At 41.4% G+C, this 19,781-nt stretch overlaps 1 protein-coding gene across 1 annotated transcript in view; it reads right to left on the bottom strand.

Moving 5' to 3' along the window:
• The window catches only part of sntg1 (syntrophin, gamma 1), a 31,738-nt gene extending 20,176 nt beyond the window's left edge, over window positions 1-11,562 (bottom strand). The window contains exons 1-4 of the mRNA XM_044369483.1: window positions 11,050-11,562; window positions 4,572-4,573; window positions 1,963-2,326; window positions 1,207-1,256 (exon numbers count right to left, since the gene is read on the bottom strand). Of these exons, the coding sequence (XP_044225418.1) occupies window positions 1,207-1,233 (27 nt within the window). The 5' untranslated portion in view covers window positions 1,234-1,256; window positions 1,963-2,326; window positions 4,572-4,573; window positions 11,050-11,562. The remainder of the gene's footprint in view (window positions 1-1,206; window positions 1,257-1,962; window positions 2,327-4,571; window positions 4,574-11,049) is intronic.
• Between the last annotated feature and the right edge of the window lie 8,219 nt (window positions 11,563-19,781).

The raw sequence follows: 19,781 nt of genomic DNA, 5'->3' as shown, positions 1-19,781 counted from the left end.
TATTTTCTTTTTACTTCCTTCCTTGTCAATGCTGATGTTAGAACAAATAACCTGCCCTCTGAATAATAAACACACAAAAAGACAAAAAAAAAAAACATTAAAAAACTGTTGATTTATGATTGAAAACACAAGAAGACAAGCAGCTATTTATGAGTTGTGATAAGATTTCGTGCCCTTGGTGCGTTTTGTATGCACCCATCAAATTATATCATCTCATTTATTCTAAGTATAGGGTGGATGATGATGATGACAACTTAAGAACCGGTGAAATTAAGTGGCTGGAATCACGCTTCACCCTCTGCATTTGAACTTCCCTGCATCACGCAAGCAAGTGTGAGGACTGTGTGTGTTTCCAATGATCCATTTAGAACATGCTAATCCGCATAAATTTGCATTCTGCTATCCTTCCCCTCTCTGGCTAATTGCAATGCCTCTCCTGTCCTTGACTTAAAAAGGTCTAAATAAAAGAAGCACCTTCACCTGACGAGACTGCTAATAGAGAAAAAGCCACCGCTGTCAGCATCCTTGTCACCCGGGATACGCCAGTCATCAGTTAACAAGACAGCGCTGCATGGTTGCTATTCTTAGAAAGTATCTCAACTGCAGGTCAAACTTAAATCAAAAGTCAGTTTACGGAGCATATTATATTTCACCCGTAATGAGGAAAGTGAAGAAACGAGCCTCCGCTTGCAACTGCAGCATGAGAAATGAAATTAGGGGCACATTAATTCACATTATTTGATGAAATGTGTGTGTGTGTGTGTGTGTGTGTGTGTGTGTGTGTGTGTGTGTGTGTGTGTGTGTGTGTGTGCAAGAGTCATTAGCCGAGCAAAATGAGGGCAGCAGTGCCATAACTGTACATAGCTGGGTCAGACAGCGTCTCACGTGGTCTGGCATTGTTTGACCTGTTATAGCGTTTGCATTGTACATAATTGGCCTTATCTCTAATCCCGTTTTATGTTTCACTATTACTCCCTGCTCCTAATCCCCCTCCCTCCATAATTATCTACATCATCATCTTCGATCAGATAGCACGCACATGACTATTTACACTGGCGACAGTACCAGATATGCAACAAGGACATCTCTCTCTTACCACATGCTCTCGGATACATTGTGATGTTAAATCGTTTCAGGCGCTTGAAAATGGCAAGGCACTTTCTATAATCACACTCAATTCACCGCCATTGATTGAATCCTACCAACCTCTTCATTTGAAGTCTTGAAATCCATGTGCTACTATGCAGTGAGGGATACTGCAATGGAGAAAAACAAGATTGAGTTAGACTGTGGAGGCAAATTCATGACCGACTCGCTGCAGCAAAACCGTACAGCCGATTTAAACTACCATTGTTAGCAGTCTGCCTGTTTTCATTATAGGCCTGCCTTTCTCATATAGAACCTAGACAATGGACAGAAATTATTTTTCATTGAAATGTGACTCAACTGAACTGCTCGAGAATAAAAAAAAAAAATCCCCATTGAGCAATCTTGGGAGAAAACTGGAGGCCATTAAGCAGCAATGAATAATTCATTAGCAAAGGTGAGAACCCAAGTATCCTAATAAATGTTTCAATATCTAATCCAGTACACCCAGAAATGAACTGTGTTACCATATCTGATGACTTGTCAGAAGAGAGAGTGTAAAACTGAGTCACACTGGGAGAAAACACCCCAATAAAAGCACTACTACCTGAGTGCTACTGTGGTTTTAAAAAACTGAGTTACACCACCAATAAATAACACACCTTTTAAATCATCTGACTTCTCTATGCAGACAGATACACAAGTAGTCTCAAGAAATGTTGTGAGAGGAGCAGCACATGCCTCATTTACATAAACCAGTCCCACTCAGTTTTAATCAGACATGACTGCCACTTGACTCTACAAAACGAGTACAGAACAAAAATGGCTCACACTTGAATTATAGAACCCGTGCCGCAGAGGGAGTTGGAGGCTTACCTCAATAGAAAGGCCCCCAGCTCTTTGTATGTTGAGATCTAGCCATCTAGCAGTGAGTTGATCCCAGGTCTGAACCGTAGCAGAGGGCCTCCCCAAATCATGGCTGTCATACACGGGTTGAGGGGGGAGGAGAGAGAGAGAGAGAGAGAGAGAGAGAGAGGGGGAGCGCCGCTGTCACCTCTCCTGGCTGGCTGTAGGTGTTGCAGGGGGCAGGGAGGAGGATTATTCCCGGTGGAGCTGCTGCTGAAGAGCAGAATGAGGCTATCCTGTAAGTGAGGTGGCCGTGCTGCAGTAACAAGACAATGTGGCTAAGGTATCATTCTGAAATCCACTTGCAGGTGAGGTGCTGCCGTGATCTGATAAGCTGAAACAAACAAACACAAATTGAAGTTTTAAAGTGGGGAGGAAAAAAAAAAGCTCAACAACAAGAATGAATATTGTTGATTAAATGCTTCTGACTGTGACAGAAAAGATCTAATCTACCGTTCCCGGAAACACGCGTAAGTGTGATGTCAATATAAATGCTGCTTTTATGTGTGATGTTGAATCAGAAGCAATTCACAGCTTTATTTCCCAAATAAGTGTAGAAAAAAGAGATTCAAAGTGAGTACAAGTACCATTCCTCAGCCTGTGATGAAGAATACCTCACTTGTAAAAACCTGTGGATTCTTGTGCATAAATGCTGAAATGCAATTAACTCATATTCTTCAATTTTCTTGGATTTTGTATGCCAAGTACAAATGACCTTTTCAAAGTGTTTATTAAGTTCCAATAGTGCACTCTTGAAACATCCTCCTCATTAGTATGCATTGTTGGCTCAGTGCCACCTTTTTTTGTTGAGCTGCAGTGATCATTGTTCTTCAAGATTTAAAAAAACTTACAGTAAATGCACTTCAAGCCACATGTTCATGGATAAATCATTGACTAGTGATTATACAGTAAGAGTAGCCTTAATGAAACTTGCAAATAAGTGCTAAGGGGAGAGAGTCCCATCTGGAGCAAGAGCAGAAAAACCAGAGTGATTCAGCGGATCTTTAAAGAACAAAAGCTGAAGCAAAATAGTAGAAATTTCTGCTTTGACCTTCAGAGATTAACTAAAATATTAATACTTTGTTAAAGTCCATGCAAAAAACTTCCAGCTGTGTGATCCTCATCATCAAATTAAGTTTTCCTCAGGCAACAAGTTCATTCCCCGAGGCTAATCGCTCGAATGGTAATGTTTGGCAGTTTTACTTAAATTTTAAATTTTTAGCTTGGATTTCCTATGTATTTGTGTGTATTTGTTTGTATTTTAATGTGTTTAAATTATTTGAATCTTGAATTGCAACCTTTGGAACTTTCTGTTGTATCTTGGTTTTACTTTCTTTAATGTTTCTGGTATTTTGTGTCGTTTCATATGTTTAATTTATATGATGGTTTTGTTATTATACTGTGTTTGGCTGCACTATCAGGTCACTAAGGCAAGGTCCTTATTACATTTGTGGTATTTATGGAGCTATAATATTGTATGTTGACATAGCCTCAGTCACCAGTTTAATATTAGGAAGACATTAAAACTAATGAAACAACGCTGCAATAAATTTAACCTTCGTGAAGGTTATAATATACCGATTTGTTTGAAACTGTTGCAGAGAAGTGTCGATGCAACTTTATGGTCATTTTGGAAGTTGCAGTTTGAGCTGCTGTTGAATTTGTATAGTTTAACCCTGAGGGGTGTTTCTCATATCTTGTCCATCCCATTTATATCAATGAGGCTAGACTAAATATTAGGTTTAGCATCAAGGATTTCTTATAAACTTTCAACTTAGTGTACATTCAATAATGTTAGTTGCAGTGTAGTGTGGATTACATCATATTACAGTATTTGCAACACAGTGAATATGATAGTGTTACCTGCTACTTTCATACAGAGCTCAAATGTGAAGATTTTCTGTTTTTCTTTGTCTTATCTAAATAGATTTTGGTTTCGAGCTGCAACTAATGATTATTTTCATTATCGATCAAGCTGTCAATTATTTTCTTGATTACATGACATTGTTTTTCAATATATGTCAATATACTGTACGTGTGTTTCATAGATTTATCAAAGAAGCTTTACTGACTCTGGAAATTCAATTTGAAATACAGGCACAGCTTTTGTCTTCATCTTTTCCCCACCTGCCTCTACAGTCTACACTGTGTCAGAGACGAGCCAGCTCTGTGTAACGGATGTAAGAGAAACCCTGACATCATTTGCGGACCTTATTTAAAAATGAATGTCTTCATGTGGTCAGCTGAAAAATATGTCTGCGGCTCCGAGATGAGCAGTTTGTCTTTGCACATGCCCTCCTGCGCCGTCCTGTCAGACGTGAGCACTTCCCTTGTTTCTGTGAGAATCCAAAGATTAAATAGGCGGAACCTTTTGTGCCTTTTAAGTTGAGTCAGCGTAACTCCATTTACAACCACGCCATCAGATATTTTCAGTCCTACCAATTTGCCAAGCAGTGTTTTTCAAATAATGCTCTCGTCTTTGACACAATGGCAGGCAACAGAAAGAGAGGAGCAGAGTTAGATTGCCTGGATGATGTGGAGATTGTAACATGACATCTCCATCTCTTAGACCTGAGGACAGCTGTGGCCCATACAGGATGATAAATGGCCATATCTCCGTGCAGGTGGAGCAGCTGTCTGCAGAGTGCTCCAGCAAATGTAGTTTTACTACCTGAAAATGGAGATGGGTTTCACTTTCTGTATATTCACTTGTTCTGTGACCTGGAACATATGGTGCCCGGTGAGTATAGCCTTTAAGCTGGCGTGTGATGATGGCGGATATTATGTTACTTAAATATTACGGGATCCCTAAAGAGTTCTGCTCAATATCAACAGCATTACACTCACAAAATTTCACTGGATCTGCCAGTTCATATTAGAAAACATGACATTTCTGTCACAAGCTGCCAGCCTCCTCTGTTGTTAAAATGTCCACCTTTCTTTTAGTTGTATCTTTCAAACACAATCACCGCTCTTTCTCTAGATAACAGAAAAAAATAGGAAACTAATTATGATTATTTATTCTACAAAGAAATGTGTTCGCTTATCTTGTGAGCAAAACACTCTTTGGACCCCTTTTCTTTTATATTCGGAAAATAATCATTTGTGACTAATTGCAGATTTATCTGCATAAATCTGGAGGAGAAGCTGAATTATTAGACAGATTTTGTTTTAGGGTACAGAGTTGGTTTTTCTTTTAAGGGTCTCTAATCGTCATGGAACTACCTAATACAGTACATGTTCGTCCATGTTAACATTGCTTGTTATTTAATGTTACTAGTTAAAGGTAAAGTCAGTGATTCTAATCCAAGACACTTTTTGTCAGATTTAGTGAATATCTCCTCACGGTCCGCTGGCTGTCTGTTCTGTGCGTGCGCTGAAAAGAGATCCAGTGTCCATACACAGCACTGACTCTGCAAATGGGCATGTAAACACAGTGGCTCAGAACGAGCCACACAACACTACTCCAGCCAATCAGCAACAGGGGGCGTTTGTGCTCGTGTACAGGAGGCAGTCATCAGAGCAGCTGTCTGTGTGAGGACATGACAGTCTCCCATCTCCAGCATCCATTGAATAGTGAAGGAGAAGTTGTGGCCAATTCACATAGGAAGTGTTTTCTCAGGGAACAGATACGCTTCCATTTCAATACATGTATCAATCCAAGACAGTCTCACAGAGACCCTTAGTGTTTTTTTTATACTCAAAGTCTGTTTCTGCTGCATTTAGTGAAGTGTAATCTGAGCAGGCAGCTGTTCAAATCACACAAATATCCTGCTCTATATGTGTTTTCAACTTATTAACTGTATTAATGTATCAATAAATACAAACACTGTTGATTTCTTCCCATTGAGCCAACATGCAAACTAGTTAGCTCAGTAAATTTCTGCTGTCAATCAGCCTGGTGAAGGCAGTTTTTCTGGCCACTGTCCTCTCAGCTCCCCAGGAGCTGCAGCTGACAGACGGCTGCTTCTGTGTACAGAGACGCTGAACGCAGGTCGAGTGAGAATTCGGGAGGGCGCAGAGAGGCAAAGGGTGTGGATGGACTGTTGTGGTCACATGAGATGAAATTTTGTTTCCCGCTCATGATAAAGTGTGAGAGGAACAGAAGTGACTCTATATTGCTATCGCTCTGGATTATTATATTTCTCTTTTGGTCTTTGCCTTCTTGGCAATACACGTCCATGAATTTGGGGGGCAGAGCTTCTGAAGGAGCACAGAGGGAGGTGTGTATTTGTTTGGGTGTTTAGTTGAAATACAAACAGTCTTTCTCCAGAATGACTGACTCTACCTTTAAGTAACAGTAATTGATCCTTGATAAGGGCAACCCATAGGGTTATGTTTTGATTCATGTGCTGGTACCATGATACCAGCACACAAGTAGATGATGTCTTTATGCATTAATAAACAAGTGGCAAGGGAAAAATTTACATGTCTACTTGTTTTGTCTATAAAATTCTGAAAAATACTGAATAATACTGATCATGTTTTCCCAGAGCCCCATGGCAGGTGATGTCTTCACTGCACTTGTTTTGTTTTAAGTCTATAACCCAAAGATATTCAGTTTGTTATCACAGAGGACTAAGATCTCTGAGCCGGAACCTTTTTGACATAGTTAAAATTAAATTTAACGATTAAGATTTGATTAATATTCTTCTCTCAATTAATTGTTTAGTGTACAAAATGCCAAAAAAAAATGTAAAAATGCACATTAAAAGTTCCAAGACTCCAGGCTGGTTGCTTGTTTTGTACACTAATTCTCACATTTAAAAAGCTGGAACCAGAGAATAATTGGGGATTTTGCTTTAAAAAATGACTTTGACAATTATTTGATTATCACAATTTTTGCAGATACATTTTCTGTCGATTGACTAATCAATTAATCAACTACCATTTCAGCTCTATGTGGATTTAATTTCTTCACTTGACAAATGTGTGACACACTAAACTGAAATCTCACTCACATCAAGAGTTTGAACAGTTCTGTGTTTACCGAGCATATCTCGTATTCAGAAGGGTCTGTTTTGTGTGCCACTAGAGGTGTGACTTCTCCTCATTTTCTGCCAGATTATGTTAGAGATCGATCTTTCGGGATAGAAGATAGAGAGAGCATCTCATCATGTTTTCAATTCTTTTAGAACATTTGTCAAAAAATAAGTCTTTCATTACCTCATAAGTCAATAAGTGAGACCAGCAGCGCGCTCCATGCCAGATGCTCATGAATGATAGGCAGAGGAGTAAATTAGTGATGGACACATTTATGGACCGGGCTCATGACCTTCCTGACTATGATGTATGTTTTTTGGCATCAGAGGGCAACCAGATATCAGGTGGGTGCCAACTTAAATCAGCGAGAATCATCTCACAAACTGGTTCCCTGTTCTATCAGTGGACATCAAGGAGCAGAAATAGAAAAGGAAGCACATCCTGCAGCATGTTTTCCACTGACAGGCTCCTTAATTGGATTGTAATCTTTTTTTCTGTCTTTTACATATAATATGATGGTGCAACGCCTGTGGATAAATGGATTGGGCAAGTCAAGCATGTTATCTTACACGAGGGTCTTAATTAGGCTCAACAAATGAACACAAAGCCTTTATACTACAGCGAATAGCTGAATTATTTCTCCTAATTATACTATATACGTGTGAATAGATCCAAAATACATATGCATACAGTATAGTCATTTTTATATTTCAACCAATGAAGCCAACACAGCCAAGCTAGGGAAGACTTTGGGGCCTGGAAATGGCACCATGCTGTGTAGAGTACATGAAAGGATTAAAAAGCTCAGCATATTGCTGAAGGCTAGGCTACATTGAAATTAAGCTACACAGTCGAGGGACACATCTGTTCGCTTTCTAAATATAAAGTGGGGAAATATAGAACTCTTAAAATATCTCTCAATTGCTCTGGCAAATTATTTATGAATTCAAACGGCGTTACATGAAACACATTACTATCTTAGGGAAATAGATTACGTTGTGTAAATCACAAACTTAAAGAGTTTTATTGGGGATGAAAGCACCATTTAGAGACATATAAAGATTGTAATTTTGCATTATACTCTTTAAATCATTTCCAGGAAAATGACAAAAAAACAAGATACAACTTATTTCCCTGAAAACTTCCTACGAAATATGTTGAGCTGCAGCCAAAGACTATTCTCATTATTGATCGATCTGTTAATTACTTTTTGTATTAACTAGTAAATTCTTTAGTCTATAAAATATTAAAAGGTAGTGAAAAAACCCCATCACAGTTTCCCAGAGCCCCTAGTGTTCAAATTGCATTTCAAGACTACAAAACTCAAATAAAAGCAGCAGTTTTATGTCACATTTAAGAAGCGAAGACCGGTAAGGCAGTGCTTAACGAATAAGCAGACTCTCAGCATTAATCAAGTGTGACCCAAAATTGTCCAGCCTGGACTACTCACAGGTTGTAAAGCATGCAGGAAATACTGTTTGTCCTCAACAGAAATCAAGAGGTGGAAGTATAGATGATCTTTATCTCTAAGGGTTTTGTCCCTTCTATGTTAAGCAGCGTGCTAATATCAATATAAACGACTGTAATAATCCAACTCCTTATTGCTTTTCTCAGGGCAGTTATCACCTTCGTGTAGCTTTCAGTGCTTTGGTCTGTGTTGCAGTCTTGAACCTCTAAATCAGATGGGCTGGTATATGAGCCGCATATAAATGAGAGTTGTGTCTTCTGTCTTCCCCGCCATGAGACTTTGGTGTGCATTCGCTTCATTAGCCATCAGTCTGCACTAAGCCAGACTAATAGTTTTCTTGTTGCATGACAGTGACTTCGTGGCACAGACCACTAATATATATATTTTTTTTTTCCTGCACTGTGAGAGAAAATATCTGCATTTTTCTTTTATTTGTGCTGCTCATTCGTCACGCTGTAATATAAGCATATGGCGTCTCCTCTGTGAATTCAACATCTGGAGCAGCTCGTATGGATGGTCGACCAAACAGTTGCTATAAAAACGCCACAGAAACATCAGGTGTGATGCATTTCTTTTCTCCCTGCTGCTGAGCTCTGGGGCTAGATTGTAATGAAGATATCCAGCCTTACAGTGACATACCGGAGGCTCTCCCAGCTGCCCTTTTGATAGAACAATCACAGAAGGGAAAATGTTAAAGGATAGCTGTATTTTGGAGAGACTGTAATACACAAAAAGCTGCAAAAATCCTGCCTTACTTTCTGTCTTTTACTCTCCCTGCTCCCATTGCTACTTTTCGATTTTTCTCGGCAACATTTGTCAAGTTTGTGGCACATCATTATGAGCGCAGCACCCCCTTCTGTGGTCAAAATACTGTAGGTCACTGAATAAAGCCACACGGCAATAAAAAATGAAATGCTGCTTCAAACCGAATACAGAAAGTACAACCTCTGGATACAGAGAACAACTCTATTCCATATCAGGCGACTAGGTGATGCAGGAGGAGCGCAACAGCACTTGATGTCAGTATGTACATTCACTGCTTCTAGTAATGCCTCAGGACAACCGATCCTACTCATATATTTTAAGACATTCAACTAGATTCTTTTAAATGACCAAAAGGGATTCAGAAGCAGCAGGACGAACAGTGGATTACTGATTAGTAGAGAAGATAAAGTGTGGAGGAACTCCTTGTTGTGTGTTGTGACATTGTTTCCTGGCAATGATGGATGTGCTATGTCGGTGATGGGTAAAACTTTTGTGGCAGTCTCTTCCAGTTCCAGTTATCGTCATATCCAGACTGCGACACAGTACTGTATGAAGGATTCAAACAAGTTGTCTCTGGCTCTCTCCCTCTTTCTCTCTCTCTCTTTTGCTACCATATTGACCAGACCTTACTGACACCATTTCACTCAAGCCTGATTTTCTGCCAGTGTACCTCTGTCACTTGGCCAAACTGCTATTTGATTTAGGACATAAGCAGAAAAGGGGGGAGGGAGGGGATGCGTGTGCTAGGGCATAAAATTGTCAATGACATGTCAACGTCTTTCCCTCTGTAGGAAGCGAGACCTCCAGTACATCAAACAGATTGCTCCTGACCTATGACCACCGAATGGACCAGCTAGGCTCAAAACTCTTGTGCATGAGCACAGAGCTTCCTGATGCTGGTGCCCTGCTGAAGAAATAAACCTGAGAAATCATGGATGTGCAGTCTGATTTCTCAGTGGAGCTTCTTAGATACAAACTGCACAGACTGTCTGTCACCTTGCAGCCCATGATGAGAAAAAACCAGCCTGTCTATCTGCACCCTGCCACATCAGTTTATAGTTACAGAGGCAACATAAATTTTGTGAGACACAAGAGATTTCAGGAGCTTTCTGCGAGGCTAATAAAACACTGGACCAGCAGCAGTAGCAGCAGCAGCAGCAGCAGCAGGCTGTGGTGAAATACTCCTCAGGTTTATCACAGATGGACGTTGCCTTGATGCTTTTTTCCCCCAAGAAGCAGCTGCGGAGTGTAGAGACACAAGGCGCAGGGGCTGATGAGAGATTTGTGAATAGTTCAGAGACGTTTGAGATGCAAAACGGCCTGTTTACAAAAAAAAAAAGTAGCTTAGGTATATTGTCGATTATTGGCACACTGTGCAGGCAGAGTACTTTAACGTTGCTGAATAGCACTATGGATGAAAAGGGGTCTGCTGCTGCTGCTGCACTGGCTGGAGGAACTGCGGGTGGCTGTGTACCTGCACTGAGGCAATGTTGGGGTTTTTTTTTGTAAGCCTACATATTTCCTGCAAATCACATACAAATGAAACGGTGTTTCATCACGAGGCCCATCATAAGTGAACTGTTCAGCTCTCAGTGCATCACACCAGGGTGACTATTAAGAAGATACGATGCGCTATTATCCATCGGATCATATAAGGTGGATGGTAGATAAATCTCGGTGCGCAGCATTAAGGGAAATTACATCTCAAAAAAGTAGATTGCAAATGGATTTATGTTTCGTTTCATGGTTTTTTGGCATCATAATTAACTACCTACGTCCGTCATGCACTGTATTAGGAGGCAGTGTAAATGTAAAAGCGAAAAAAGGTTTGCGAGGCTTACCTGATTTTTCTAGTAACAGGTGGTGATGTCTTATTAGATCCCTTTGGACTCGAACACCAATCCCTTATGTGACGGGGTGTTTTTTTTTTCTTCTTATTTTAATTTATGCAACGGTTGCTAAAACATCTCTGCGAAATCACAATGTATCCCTTGTGGCAGCATCGCCCACACGGCATCCTGGTCCACTACACTGTAGCAATGTGCAAAAACCGACAGAAAAACAGCCCGCACTCGCACAGAAAACAAGATTTGTCCATATTTCCTGGGCAGCGGCGGTTTCAGGGATTCCTCTCTGTCGACATCTCTGGCAGAGGGTCCAGTTTCACAGCTCGCTGTCTGTCTCCCTCTCGCATCGTGCTGCCAAAATGACTGAAGCTGGAAATCACATGCGGCTGGTTTAACGCGCGCGTCAATCGACTTCGTTTAGGCACCCGCACAACTCTGGATCCATAAATATTACATGATTCTGCCTTTTTTGACTGTTTTTTTTTTTTTACAGACGTTTGCTGCTCTGTCCCACATAATACCGGTGCTGAAGACACACTAACATTTCACAAAGCCTTTTTTTTCCTTTTCTACCAAAGCCAATTACATTTGCGTGCACTGCAGTGTGTGTGTGTGTGTGTGTGTGTGTGTGTGTGTGTGTGTGTGTGTGTGTGTGTGTGTGCCTTTTTGTTACCTCTTTGGGACCTTTTCCAGTATAAACACCGACCTTGTCGGGACCAGTAGACCTGATGGGGACCAAAGCCTGGTCCTAATTAGGCAAAACGTCATTTCTGAGGTCCTGGTTAAGGTTAAGGTTAGGGGTTAGGCATGAATTGGTTGTGGTAAGGGTTAGGGTTTGGGTTAGGCTGTCCACAATGAATGGAAGTCAATGCAAGGTCCTAATAAGGATAGCTGCGCAAACTTACAGATGAGCATCTGCGCCAAAAGACAAAAGAATAAGAATATTTGGTTTGTTGTAACGCATATCTCATCAATCAAAGTTAATTGGACAACTTTCTCGAGCTAAATGGCATTTAAAAGAGAAAGAAAGCATGAGTGGATTTTCTCAGTCTTTTACAGTCAGACTCCCATTACTGAGTTTGTGCTGTCAATGAAGACAGTGATATCCTCAGTACACACACACACACACACACACACACACACACACACACACACACACACACACACACACACACACACACACACGTAAATATGCGTTCAGACAGTGTAGTACACTGACTCTTCTTCGAGGCCCTCGCAGGAGCAGCTGCGCAGGCTGACCATGCAGGTGCACCTCATTTTCCATGCTGTCATCATGCCAGCTGAAGGCTCCCGCTGTTTCCCCACATGATGCAACTCGACTCTTCTGACGTTTCATGTTGCCTACCAACCCGAGCAGCACGTCATATAGACAGCGCCGAGGAGCACGTGGACATTTCAGATCATGTCTCCTATTTTGAAAGGCTCGTTAATTAAAAAAGGTCAAAACTGCAGCACTGAACCAGTACTGGTCGTGCAGCCTCCAGCTGTTCTCAGGGTTATCAGTGCCAAGGGGAATGGTGTGATTTGGAGATAATAAATGAGTGTGCTCAGTGACTTCACACCTCACTATAACAACAGCAGTCTCTATATGTGTCTTAGAGGCTTTACAAACCAAAGCCAATTCCCACCCCAATTATGCTCTTATGTAGCCTGCATGTATTGTTAGGTCTTATATGAGGACCTAATTTTATTCTATTGCACCATATTATGCACTTTTACAGGTTCATATTTTTAATCTGGGGCTCAACTGGTATATCTTTGCATGATTTACAGTTCAAAAAAACTCCTCATTTAATGCAAACTTAAACCTGCAGTTAAGCCTCTGTTTGAAACAGGCCGGTTTAGCTCCTGTCTCTTTAAGCTCCCCTCTCAAGGAGCCCACTCTTGAAAGCTGCCCCTCAGGAGACATCCGCAGGCTCTGGAGGCTACATCAACGAACCATGCAACAAACTGGCAGTAGTAGGATTTCACTACTTTTTTCTTGTTCTTTACTCAAAATGTCAACTTCTCAAATACATCAGTACATAAGATAAGATGAGATAAGATAAGACTGACCTTTATTGTCTCCCTTAAGAGAAATTTATCTTGGGCTTTCAAGAAAACACAGGTGATGTAACAGCACTTGGCCTCTCCATATACACACAATACATCTGCATACATGTACAATCAAATTACAGTTAACATGCAGTATCACACACAGATCCATATACACCAAAACATACACACCAAGAACCCCAAAGAGACCCCCACCCTACACACACACACACATACACATACACACACACACACACACTTCATTTGATTGATAGTGATAGTGGAACTAACGAAAATTTATACCTGTTCAGCTTGTAGTTTGGTAACCTCTACCTTCTGCCCGAAGGCATCAGCTCATACTCTTTGTGAAGGATGTGTTTTGGGTCGCAGGTGATTTTAAGGCTTTGCTTCCTCTCTGTTTCCTCAAATATCTCCTGGAGAGAAGATGGGGACAGCATGCCAATTATCTTTCCAGCCCTTCTGATCAGGTTTTGAAGTTGTGATTTCAGTTTAATGGACAGGTTGCCAAATGATGATGTTGTGATGCCTTAACGAATAATGGATCCAGAGGCTGCTCTGTAGAACAATAACATAATGCTTATATCCATTCCCTGGACCCTGAGCCTTCGCAGAAAATGCAGACGCTGACTCATTCGTGAACAAACATACTCCACTTGATGAGCCCATTGTAACTGAGAACAAAAGTGCAAACCTAAGTACTTGTATATTGTTACCTGCTCAGCTGTCTCCCCTGTTGATTAAAACTGGGCTGTGATCACCAACAGACCTGTGATCGAAGACCATTTCTTTAGTTTAGTGACCTCTCTTGTCTCTGACTTATATATAGCAATGTCTGAATCTTTTGTCAGAAAACTGAGTATGTCTGTATCATCAGAAAACTTGATAATGTAGTTGTTTGTGTGCTGGTTTGTATATAATGTAAAAGAAAGGGGGAGCTTACGCAGCCATGAGGGGCTCCAGCATTTATAACCTGTATGTCAGAGAGAGTTGAGTTGACTTTCACCTGCTGTCGTCGTCCTATGAGAAATGCATGGTACAATCTGATTATATAGGGGTTCACAGGTTTAACAGGGTCTGAGTATGGTATTAAAGGTGTAGTATGCAGGATTTTCCCCCAAAAAACAATGTATACACTCATACAAAAAAAAATCCCTCTCAATCATCACTTATGACCCACTAGAAGTGTGTGGCAGTGTATTTATCTGCAGAGATTCTGCCCTCTGCCTGTATTTCCTTATTTTCTTATCATTTTTGCTGTGTTTGGGACGCTTCTGGGCAGTGGGTGTGTAGCCCCCAGCTAAAAGCAGCGCTCAGGGTGTGAGTTCAGGACTCGTAGCGTAGCAACCAGATTACATCACTGTCTCCATCTCTCTCCTCTGCTCCACTCTGCTCTCTGTCTCTGTGTCATAGATGTGTAAAGAGCTGCAGGTCTGTGTGTCTGCGTGACCGAGGGCGGGGCTGAACTACACACACGCAGAGCAGAGAGGCCACAACGGACAGGATGACGCTCTGCATATACACAAAAACCTGCAATGCTGCACCTTCCTGCAGGGTTGTGTGGAAGTGCGGGTGTGTTTATTGGTACTATAGAACCTAACTGCTGTGAAACAATCAGAAAATAACATTTTATTTATCTGATTCACGGCTTTGTTCTCACCAGCGCTGCTCGCTCTCTTCATTCACGCTCTAGCTCGCTCAACCACTGCTGCTGTCTCTCTCTCTCTCTCTCTCTCTCTCTCTCTCTCTCTCTCTCTCTCTCTCTCTACTCTCAAATCGCTCTGGTCGAGCCGGGGAGGAGGGGCCGACTTTGAATGCTGTGTGTTTACAAACACACAACCAACAAATCCTGCATAGTATACCTTTAAATGCTGAGCTGAAGTCCATAAACATTAGTCTAGCATAAACTGTGGGATTTTCAAGGTGCTTTAGAACAAAGTGTGTTGTAGTGTTTAGAGCATCATCAGTGCCTCTACCATCTTTATAAGCAAATTGGTGGGGGATGTTGTGCCTCACTTCATAGGTTCCCCACCACAATGCATTTAAGTGATTTCATGACTATTGATGTCAGTGCTACTGGTCTAAAATCATTATTTTCCTGTGGGCAAGTTTTCATTGGAATAGGAATAATGATCCCTTTTTTCCATATTGTAGGAATGGTTCATGTATCAGAGCTGGGATAGAGGGCTCCAACTCATCAGCAAATGTTTTAAGAAGAAGAGCCAAAGTAGTGTGCAACTTTTTAAAAACCTTGGCCACAGCACTTGGATCAATTACTATTCTATCCTGTGTTGGATCACATATCACTGTAATTGACAGGTTTCTACATTCATCAATACAATCACTCCCTTCAGAATCGAAACGTTTATAGAAATTGTTGAGTTTGTCTGCTTTTTCCAGTTCACTCAGCACATCAACTTCTCTCTCGTCAGAGTTCAGGTTGGCCATTTCTTCCACAGAGTCTCACAGTTTTTTCGAGTTCTCGGTTGAAAAGGCTTCTCTGACACGTAAACTATGTCGCTCTCGTGCTTCCTTTAGTTTCCCCTTTAGTTCTCTTTGAACTGCTCTCACTTCCATTATATCATTGTTCTGGAAGGCTTGTTGTTTTCGTCTGATGCAATATGTGATCTCAGGCATGATGTAGTCTTTGTTGTTTGGGTATATCCTAATGGTCTTTTTTGGCACTACAGTGTTGACACAAAAATGAATGTACACTGATCGCCTCCGCAATACTGTCAATATTATTGTCTTGTTGGAAAACATCCCAATCTATGGCCAGGAAGCAACTACTTAACGTAACTCCTCTTTATTCCGATATCCTGCCAGACACTGACAGGTTTGCTTTTTTTCAGGGTGGACCTGAGAGTGGGAATTAGCTGGATGGTGTTATAATCCAAATTTGATGGAGGGTGAGGGGAATCTAATCTCAGCAGCATATGCATCTTAAATAGTGCCATAGCATTTGTCCAGTATCTTTTTTTTCGTGTGCTATTATTGACACATTGCTGGAACCCTGGAAGTGTGTAGTCCATCTTAGAGATTGATGTCCCCTAGTACAAATATCGGTGCATCCGGCTTGTTTTTTAATTGCTGATGAGCACAGTCAGCTACATGTAAGGCAGCTTTGGATGTGTTCCCACTAGGTGGGACGCATACAGCGCAGATGAAAATCTTCTCGTAGTCTCTGGGTAGGTAAAATCATCTTAGACTTAAACATATGAGTTCAAGGTCAGGGGTTCATAGGCTTACCATGTCTTTTGTTGTGTAATTCCTACACAAAGAGTCCTTAATGAAAAAACAAATCCACTTCCCCTCGTTTTCCCTGAGTCATTATTCCTATCCATGAGAACATTTGAGAAGCCTGTGACTAAACTAATGGATCCAGGAAATCTCCTTTTTTGTCCAGCAGGCCTGGTTCTGGTACAGATCTTTTCCGTAAGGACAGCAGCCATTCCCTGCCATAGACCCACAGCACCTGGTCGCTTCCCCCTCGGGAAGCACGGTGGTGGCGTCGTATTGAGTGCAAACACTGGATGTAATCAGCACCAACAGCAAAAGCACTCCAACAGTCCACTCCCCCATCGTGTTATTCTTGTTCTGTCATTCACTTTCTTCTGACCAAATAAACTCACCTGCCTCCAACAAACTTCAACACACTTGACAAACTTAGTCAGACTTAAACAAACTCAACAAACAAACGCACATCTCGATACCCAAGTTGCAGCAGCGCAGCGCCACCAGAAGTATCATACGTGTCATGTGTGATACCGGAAGTATCCCACATGCGCAAATCCAATCTGAAATATGAGAATGGACAATGCAAACAACACATGGAAAAATCTTAGTATCAAAGGCTATGGAATGGACAGCCATTCGTGAGCATGCTCAATGAGCCATGAGACATGCAAGGTAGAAAAAAACTGTCACAAGCTGTCACTTTTGACTTATAGGGAGCATTTCTGCACATGTTAACCTCAAGTTTTGGAACTTTGACCATGTTAAGCATAGATATCCAACATCATAACAGTATTTAAATAACAGAAAATTACAAAAAGCATAATATGTCCCCTTTAAAGGCCCTGAAAACACAACTTCTCAGTCAGTTTCTAACTATGGATGATGGGCTCCTACGTAAACAAAAATAATCTGCCAGTTAGGATAGTTTTTGTTATTTCACATGAGAGATTTCTGTATTTGTGTTTTTGTCTGTGCTGTTCTCACTGTGCAACCAGCACAATGTTGGTTTGTGCCGGTCGAACATACTCCACTTCACAATGCTGCACATACCACTTATGGGGACTTGAATCAACTGCTCTTTGCAGCGAGTAAACAAAATACCACGTGCAGCAACAGCATCACAAATAATACAGACTAATGAACGTATATTTCACATAGCTTGTAGTGGCTGAGTCCAAATAGAAAGACTGTCTCTGCCGACGTTTTGCTACGAGAAACGATGATCAAAGTTTACTGCAGCATATCCACCACCTACCGCTGTGAGATTATCAGGGGCTGTAGAATCAACATCATATCTAAAAGCACCTCAAACGCCGCCTGTACTCCACGTACTGTATTTTCGTTGCTCTAACAAGCAGCACACTGGCATGGACACATGGAGTGTAGGCACTGGTTATTGAAGTGGGCGAGGATCAGGTGGAAAAAGGTGATGTCACCACCAATCAGGGAATCAAAATGCATCAATCAAATCTGATCCAACCACACCCACACAGTCCTGATGAAACAGTGTTAAACTCCAACTGTAATAAATAATGATCTTTAATGGTTGCATGAATATTTAATATTATTGAGAGAAAAAAAAGTTTTTCAGGGGCCTTAACCTATCTGACCTTTACATACTGTTCATCTGGATGTTGAATCATGAGGTTGCCTGCAAAACACAAAACAGCTGTTATCCTCTTACTTCAGCATGACCAGAAAATGAAGAGTGTTCATGTTTGAATTGAGCACATTTTGTTGGTTTTAAAACTATCCCACTAAGGACACAAGGCTCCTTCTCTGTTAATTAATTCCAAGCTCACAAACTACTGCTTCTGCTTTTTAGAATCAGTGATATGATTTGAGTCGGCACATCATGCCTTCACTCCCCTTTCATGACTGTCAGTATAACATCACCCGCATGCTGTGAATGTAGAGAACAGAAATGAAGCATGAAAACTGCACAAAGGCATTTTTTCACCTGGCCACGCATGGCCTCCTTCTCTTGGACATGGTTGGTGGATGATATTGATTTCAAAAAGCATTATCTTTGGTTTCCCACTGGATCACCACCAAACACCGCCATTCCTCGCTCGCCATATAGAGCGCTGAATGTGTGACAGTAGCCTGGAGTTATTACGCACAGATAACCTTCCCTTCCCTTTATAATCCAAGCAAGCACAAAGGGAAACTATTCATGATCTGCAATTATGTTTTCTAGATAAGATAAGCAGTTCACAATTAACTTAAGGCTTGCCCCAGACATAAGGAGCTTTTCATATCTGCTGACCTAGCCAATCAAACTGCTCCAGAAGCTGCTTTTCAATATCACCATAGCTAAGCCTTGCTTTTGTGTGTTTCCTTTTTTCCTCTGCCTTGTTACTTGAGATGTTCGACTCACACCTCTCTCAGAAGAGCACAGTTGAACACAAGGGGGCGTAGACTGCTAAGTTTGCCTCTCCCCTGCCCAGATCAGCAGCTGTAGGGATAAATTTGATTATTGTATCATGTCTGACCTTGAGAGGAAACTACGCTTAAATTTACATTTCAAGGAGGAATGCCTTATTGCATTACTGGCAAGGAAATGTGTGGCTTTCTCCACACACAACCGCATTAGTGAGGGCCATCCTTTGGCAAAGCCACAGAATGACAATGTGGATGGCAGCATGCAGTTTACTGGTCTAGCTGCTGGTTTGAACATGGATCTTGGTGGATTTGACAGCCGAACAGCTCTGTATACATAGATATGAGAGTATGTACATATGTCGACAATAAACCTTTCATCTTTCTTCATCTCAGTCATTATCATCACCATTAGGAGTGCCGGTGTTGGTGGGAGTATTCTCCAATTCAAATATGCCACCCCTACAGGATAATCAAGTCCCCAGAGGTTTATAACACAACAATCATCAGTAACACCGTGCACACTCCGTGCAGTGATTGCATTAGTAATGGCATTTTAAATAATGCTGTCTATCTCACACTGTAGCTCCTGTTCTTTTCTTAGCACTTCACTCTCACATCTTGATCTTTCTGTGGTTGCAGGAATATTTTTTGAAAAAGAATCTATACTTATTAGTTGCTTGAAATTCTGATGATTTACTCTGCTGCTGCTGCTGCTGCTGCTGCTATCATTGTCACTGTGACTAACAACCAGTGCCAGCTGTATGGTGCCATGTACACTTGCATCCTTGAAACACACACATGCAGCAAAAAGCACCTGTCTGGATTACATGGCACTAACCCAGCCACTTGGGGGGTGAGGTGGGGATGGGGGGTGGGGGGTGGGGGGGGGTTATGAGCTGCTATAGGCTGCGAGCGCATTTTTAAAGCTCCGTGGTAAAAGCGAGATTTAATTGGTTTGAGCTCCCAGTATATGTAAATGCAGTGGATGGCTCCTCCCATGCACCTGATAGGGAGTATTTACAGCTCTTTAC

This window comes from Thunnus albacares, chromosome 12 (genome assembly GCF_914725855.1).
Source record: "Thunnus albacares chromosome 12, fThuAlb1.1, whole genome shotgun sequence".
Lineage (NCBI taxonomy): Eukaryota > Metazoa > Chordata > Actinopteri > Scombriformes > Scombridae > Thunnus > Thunnus albacares.
This window is presented reverse-complemented; position numbering and strand designations above follow the sequence as displayed.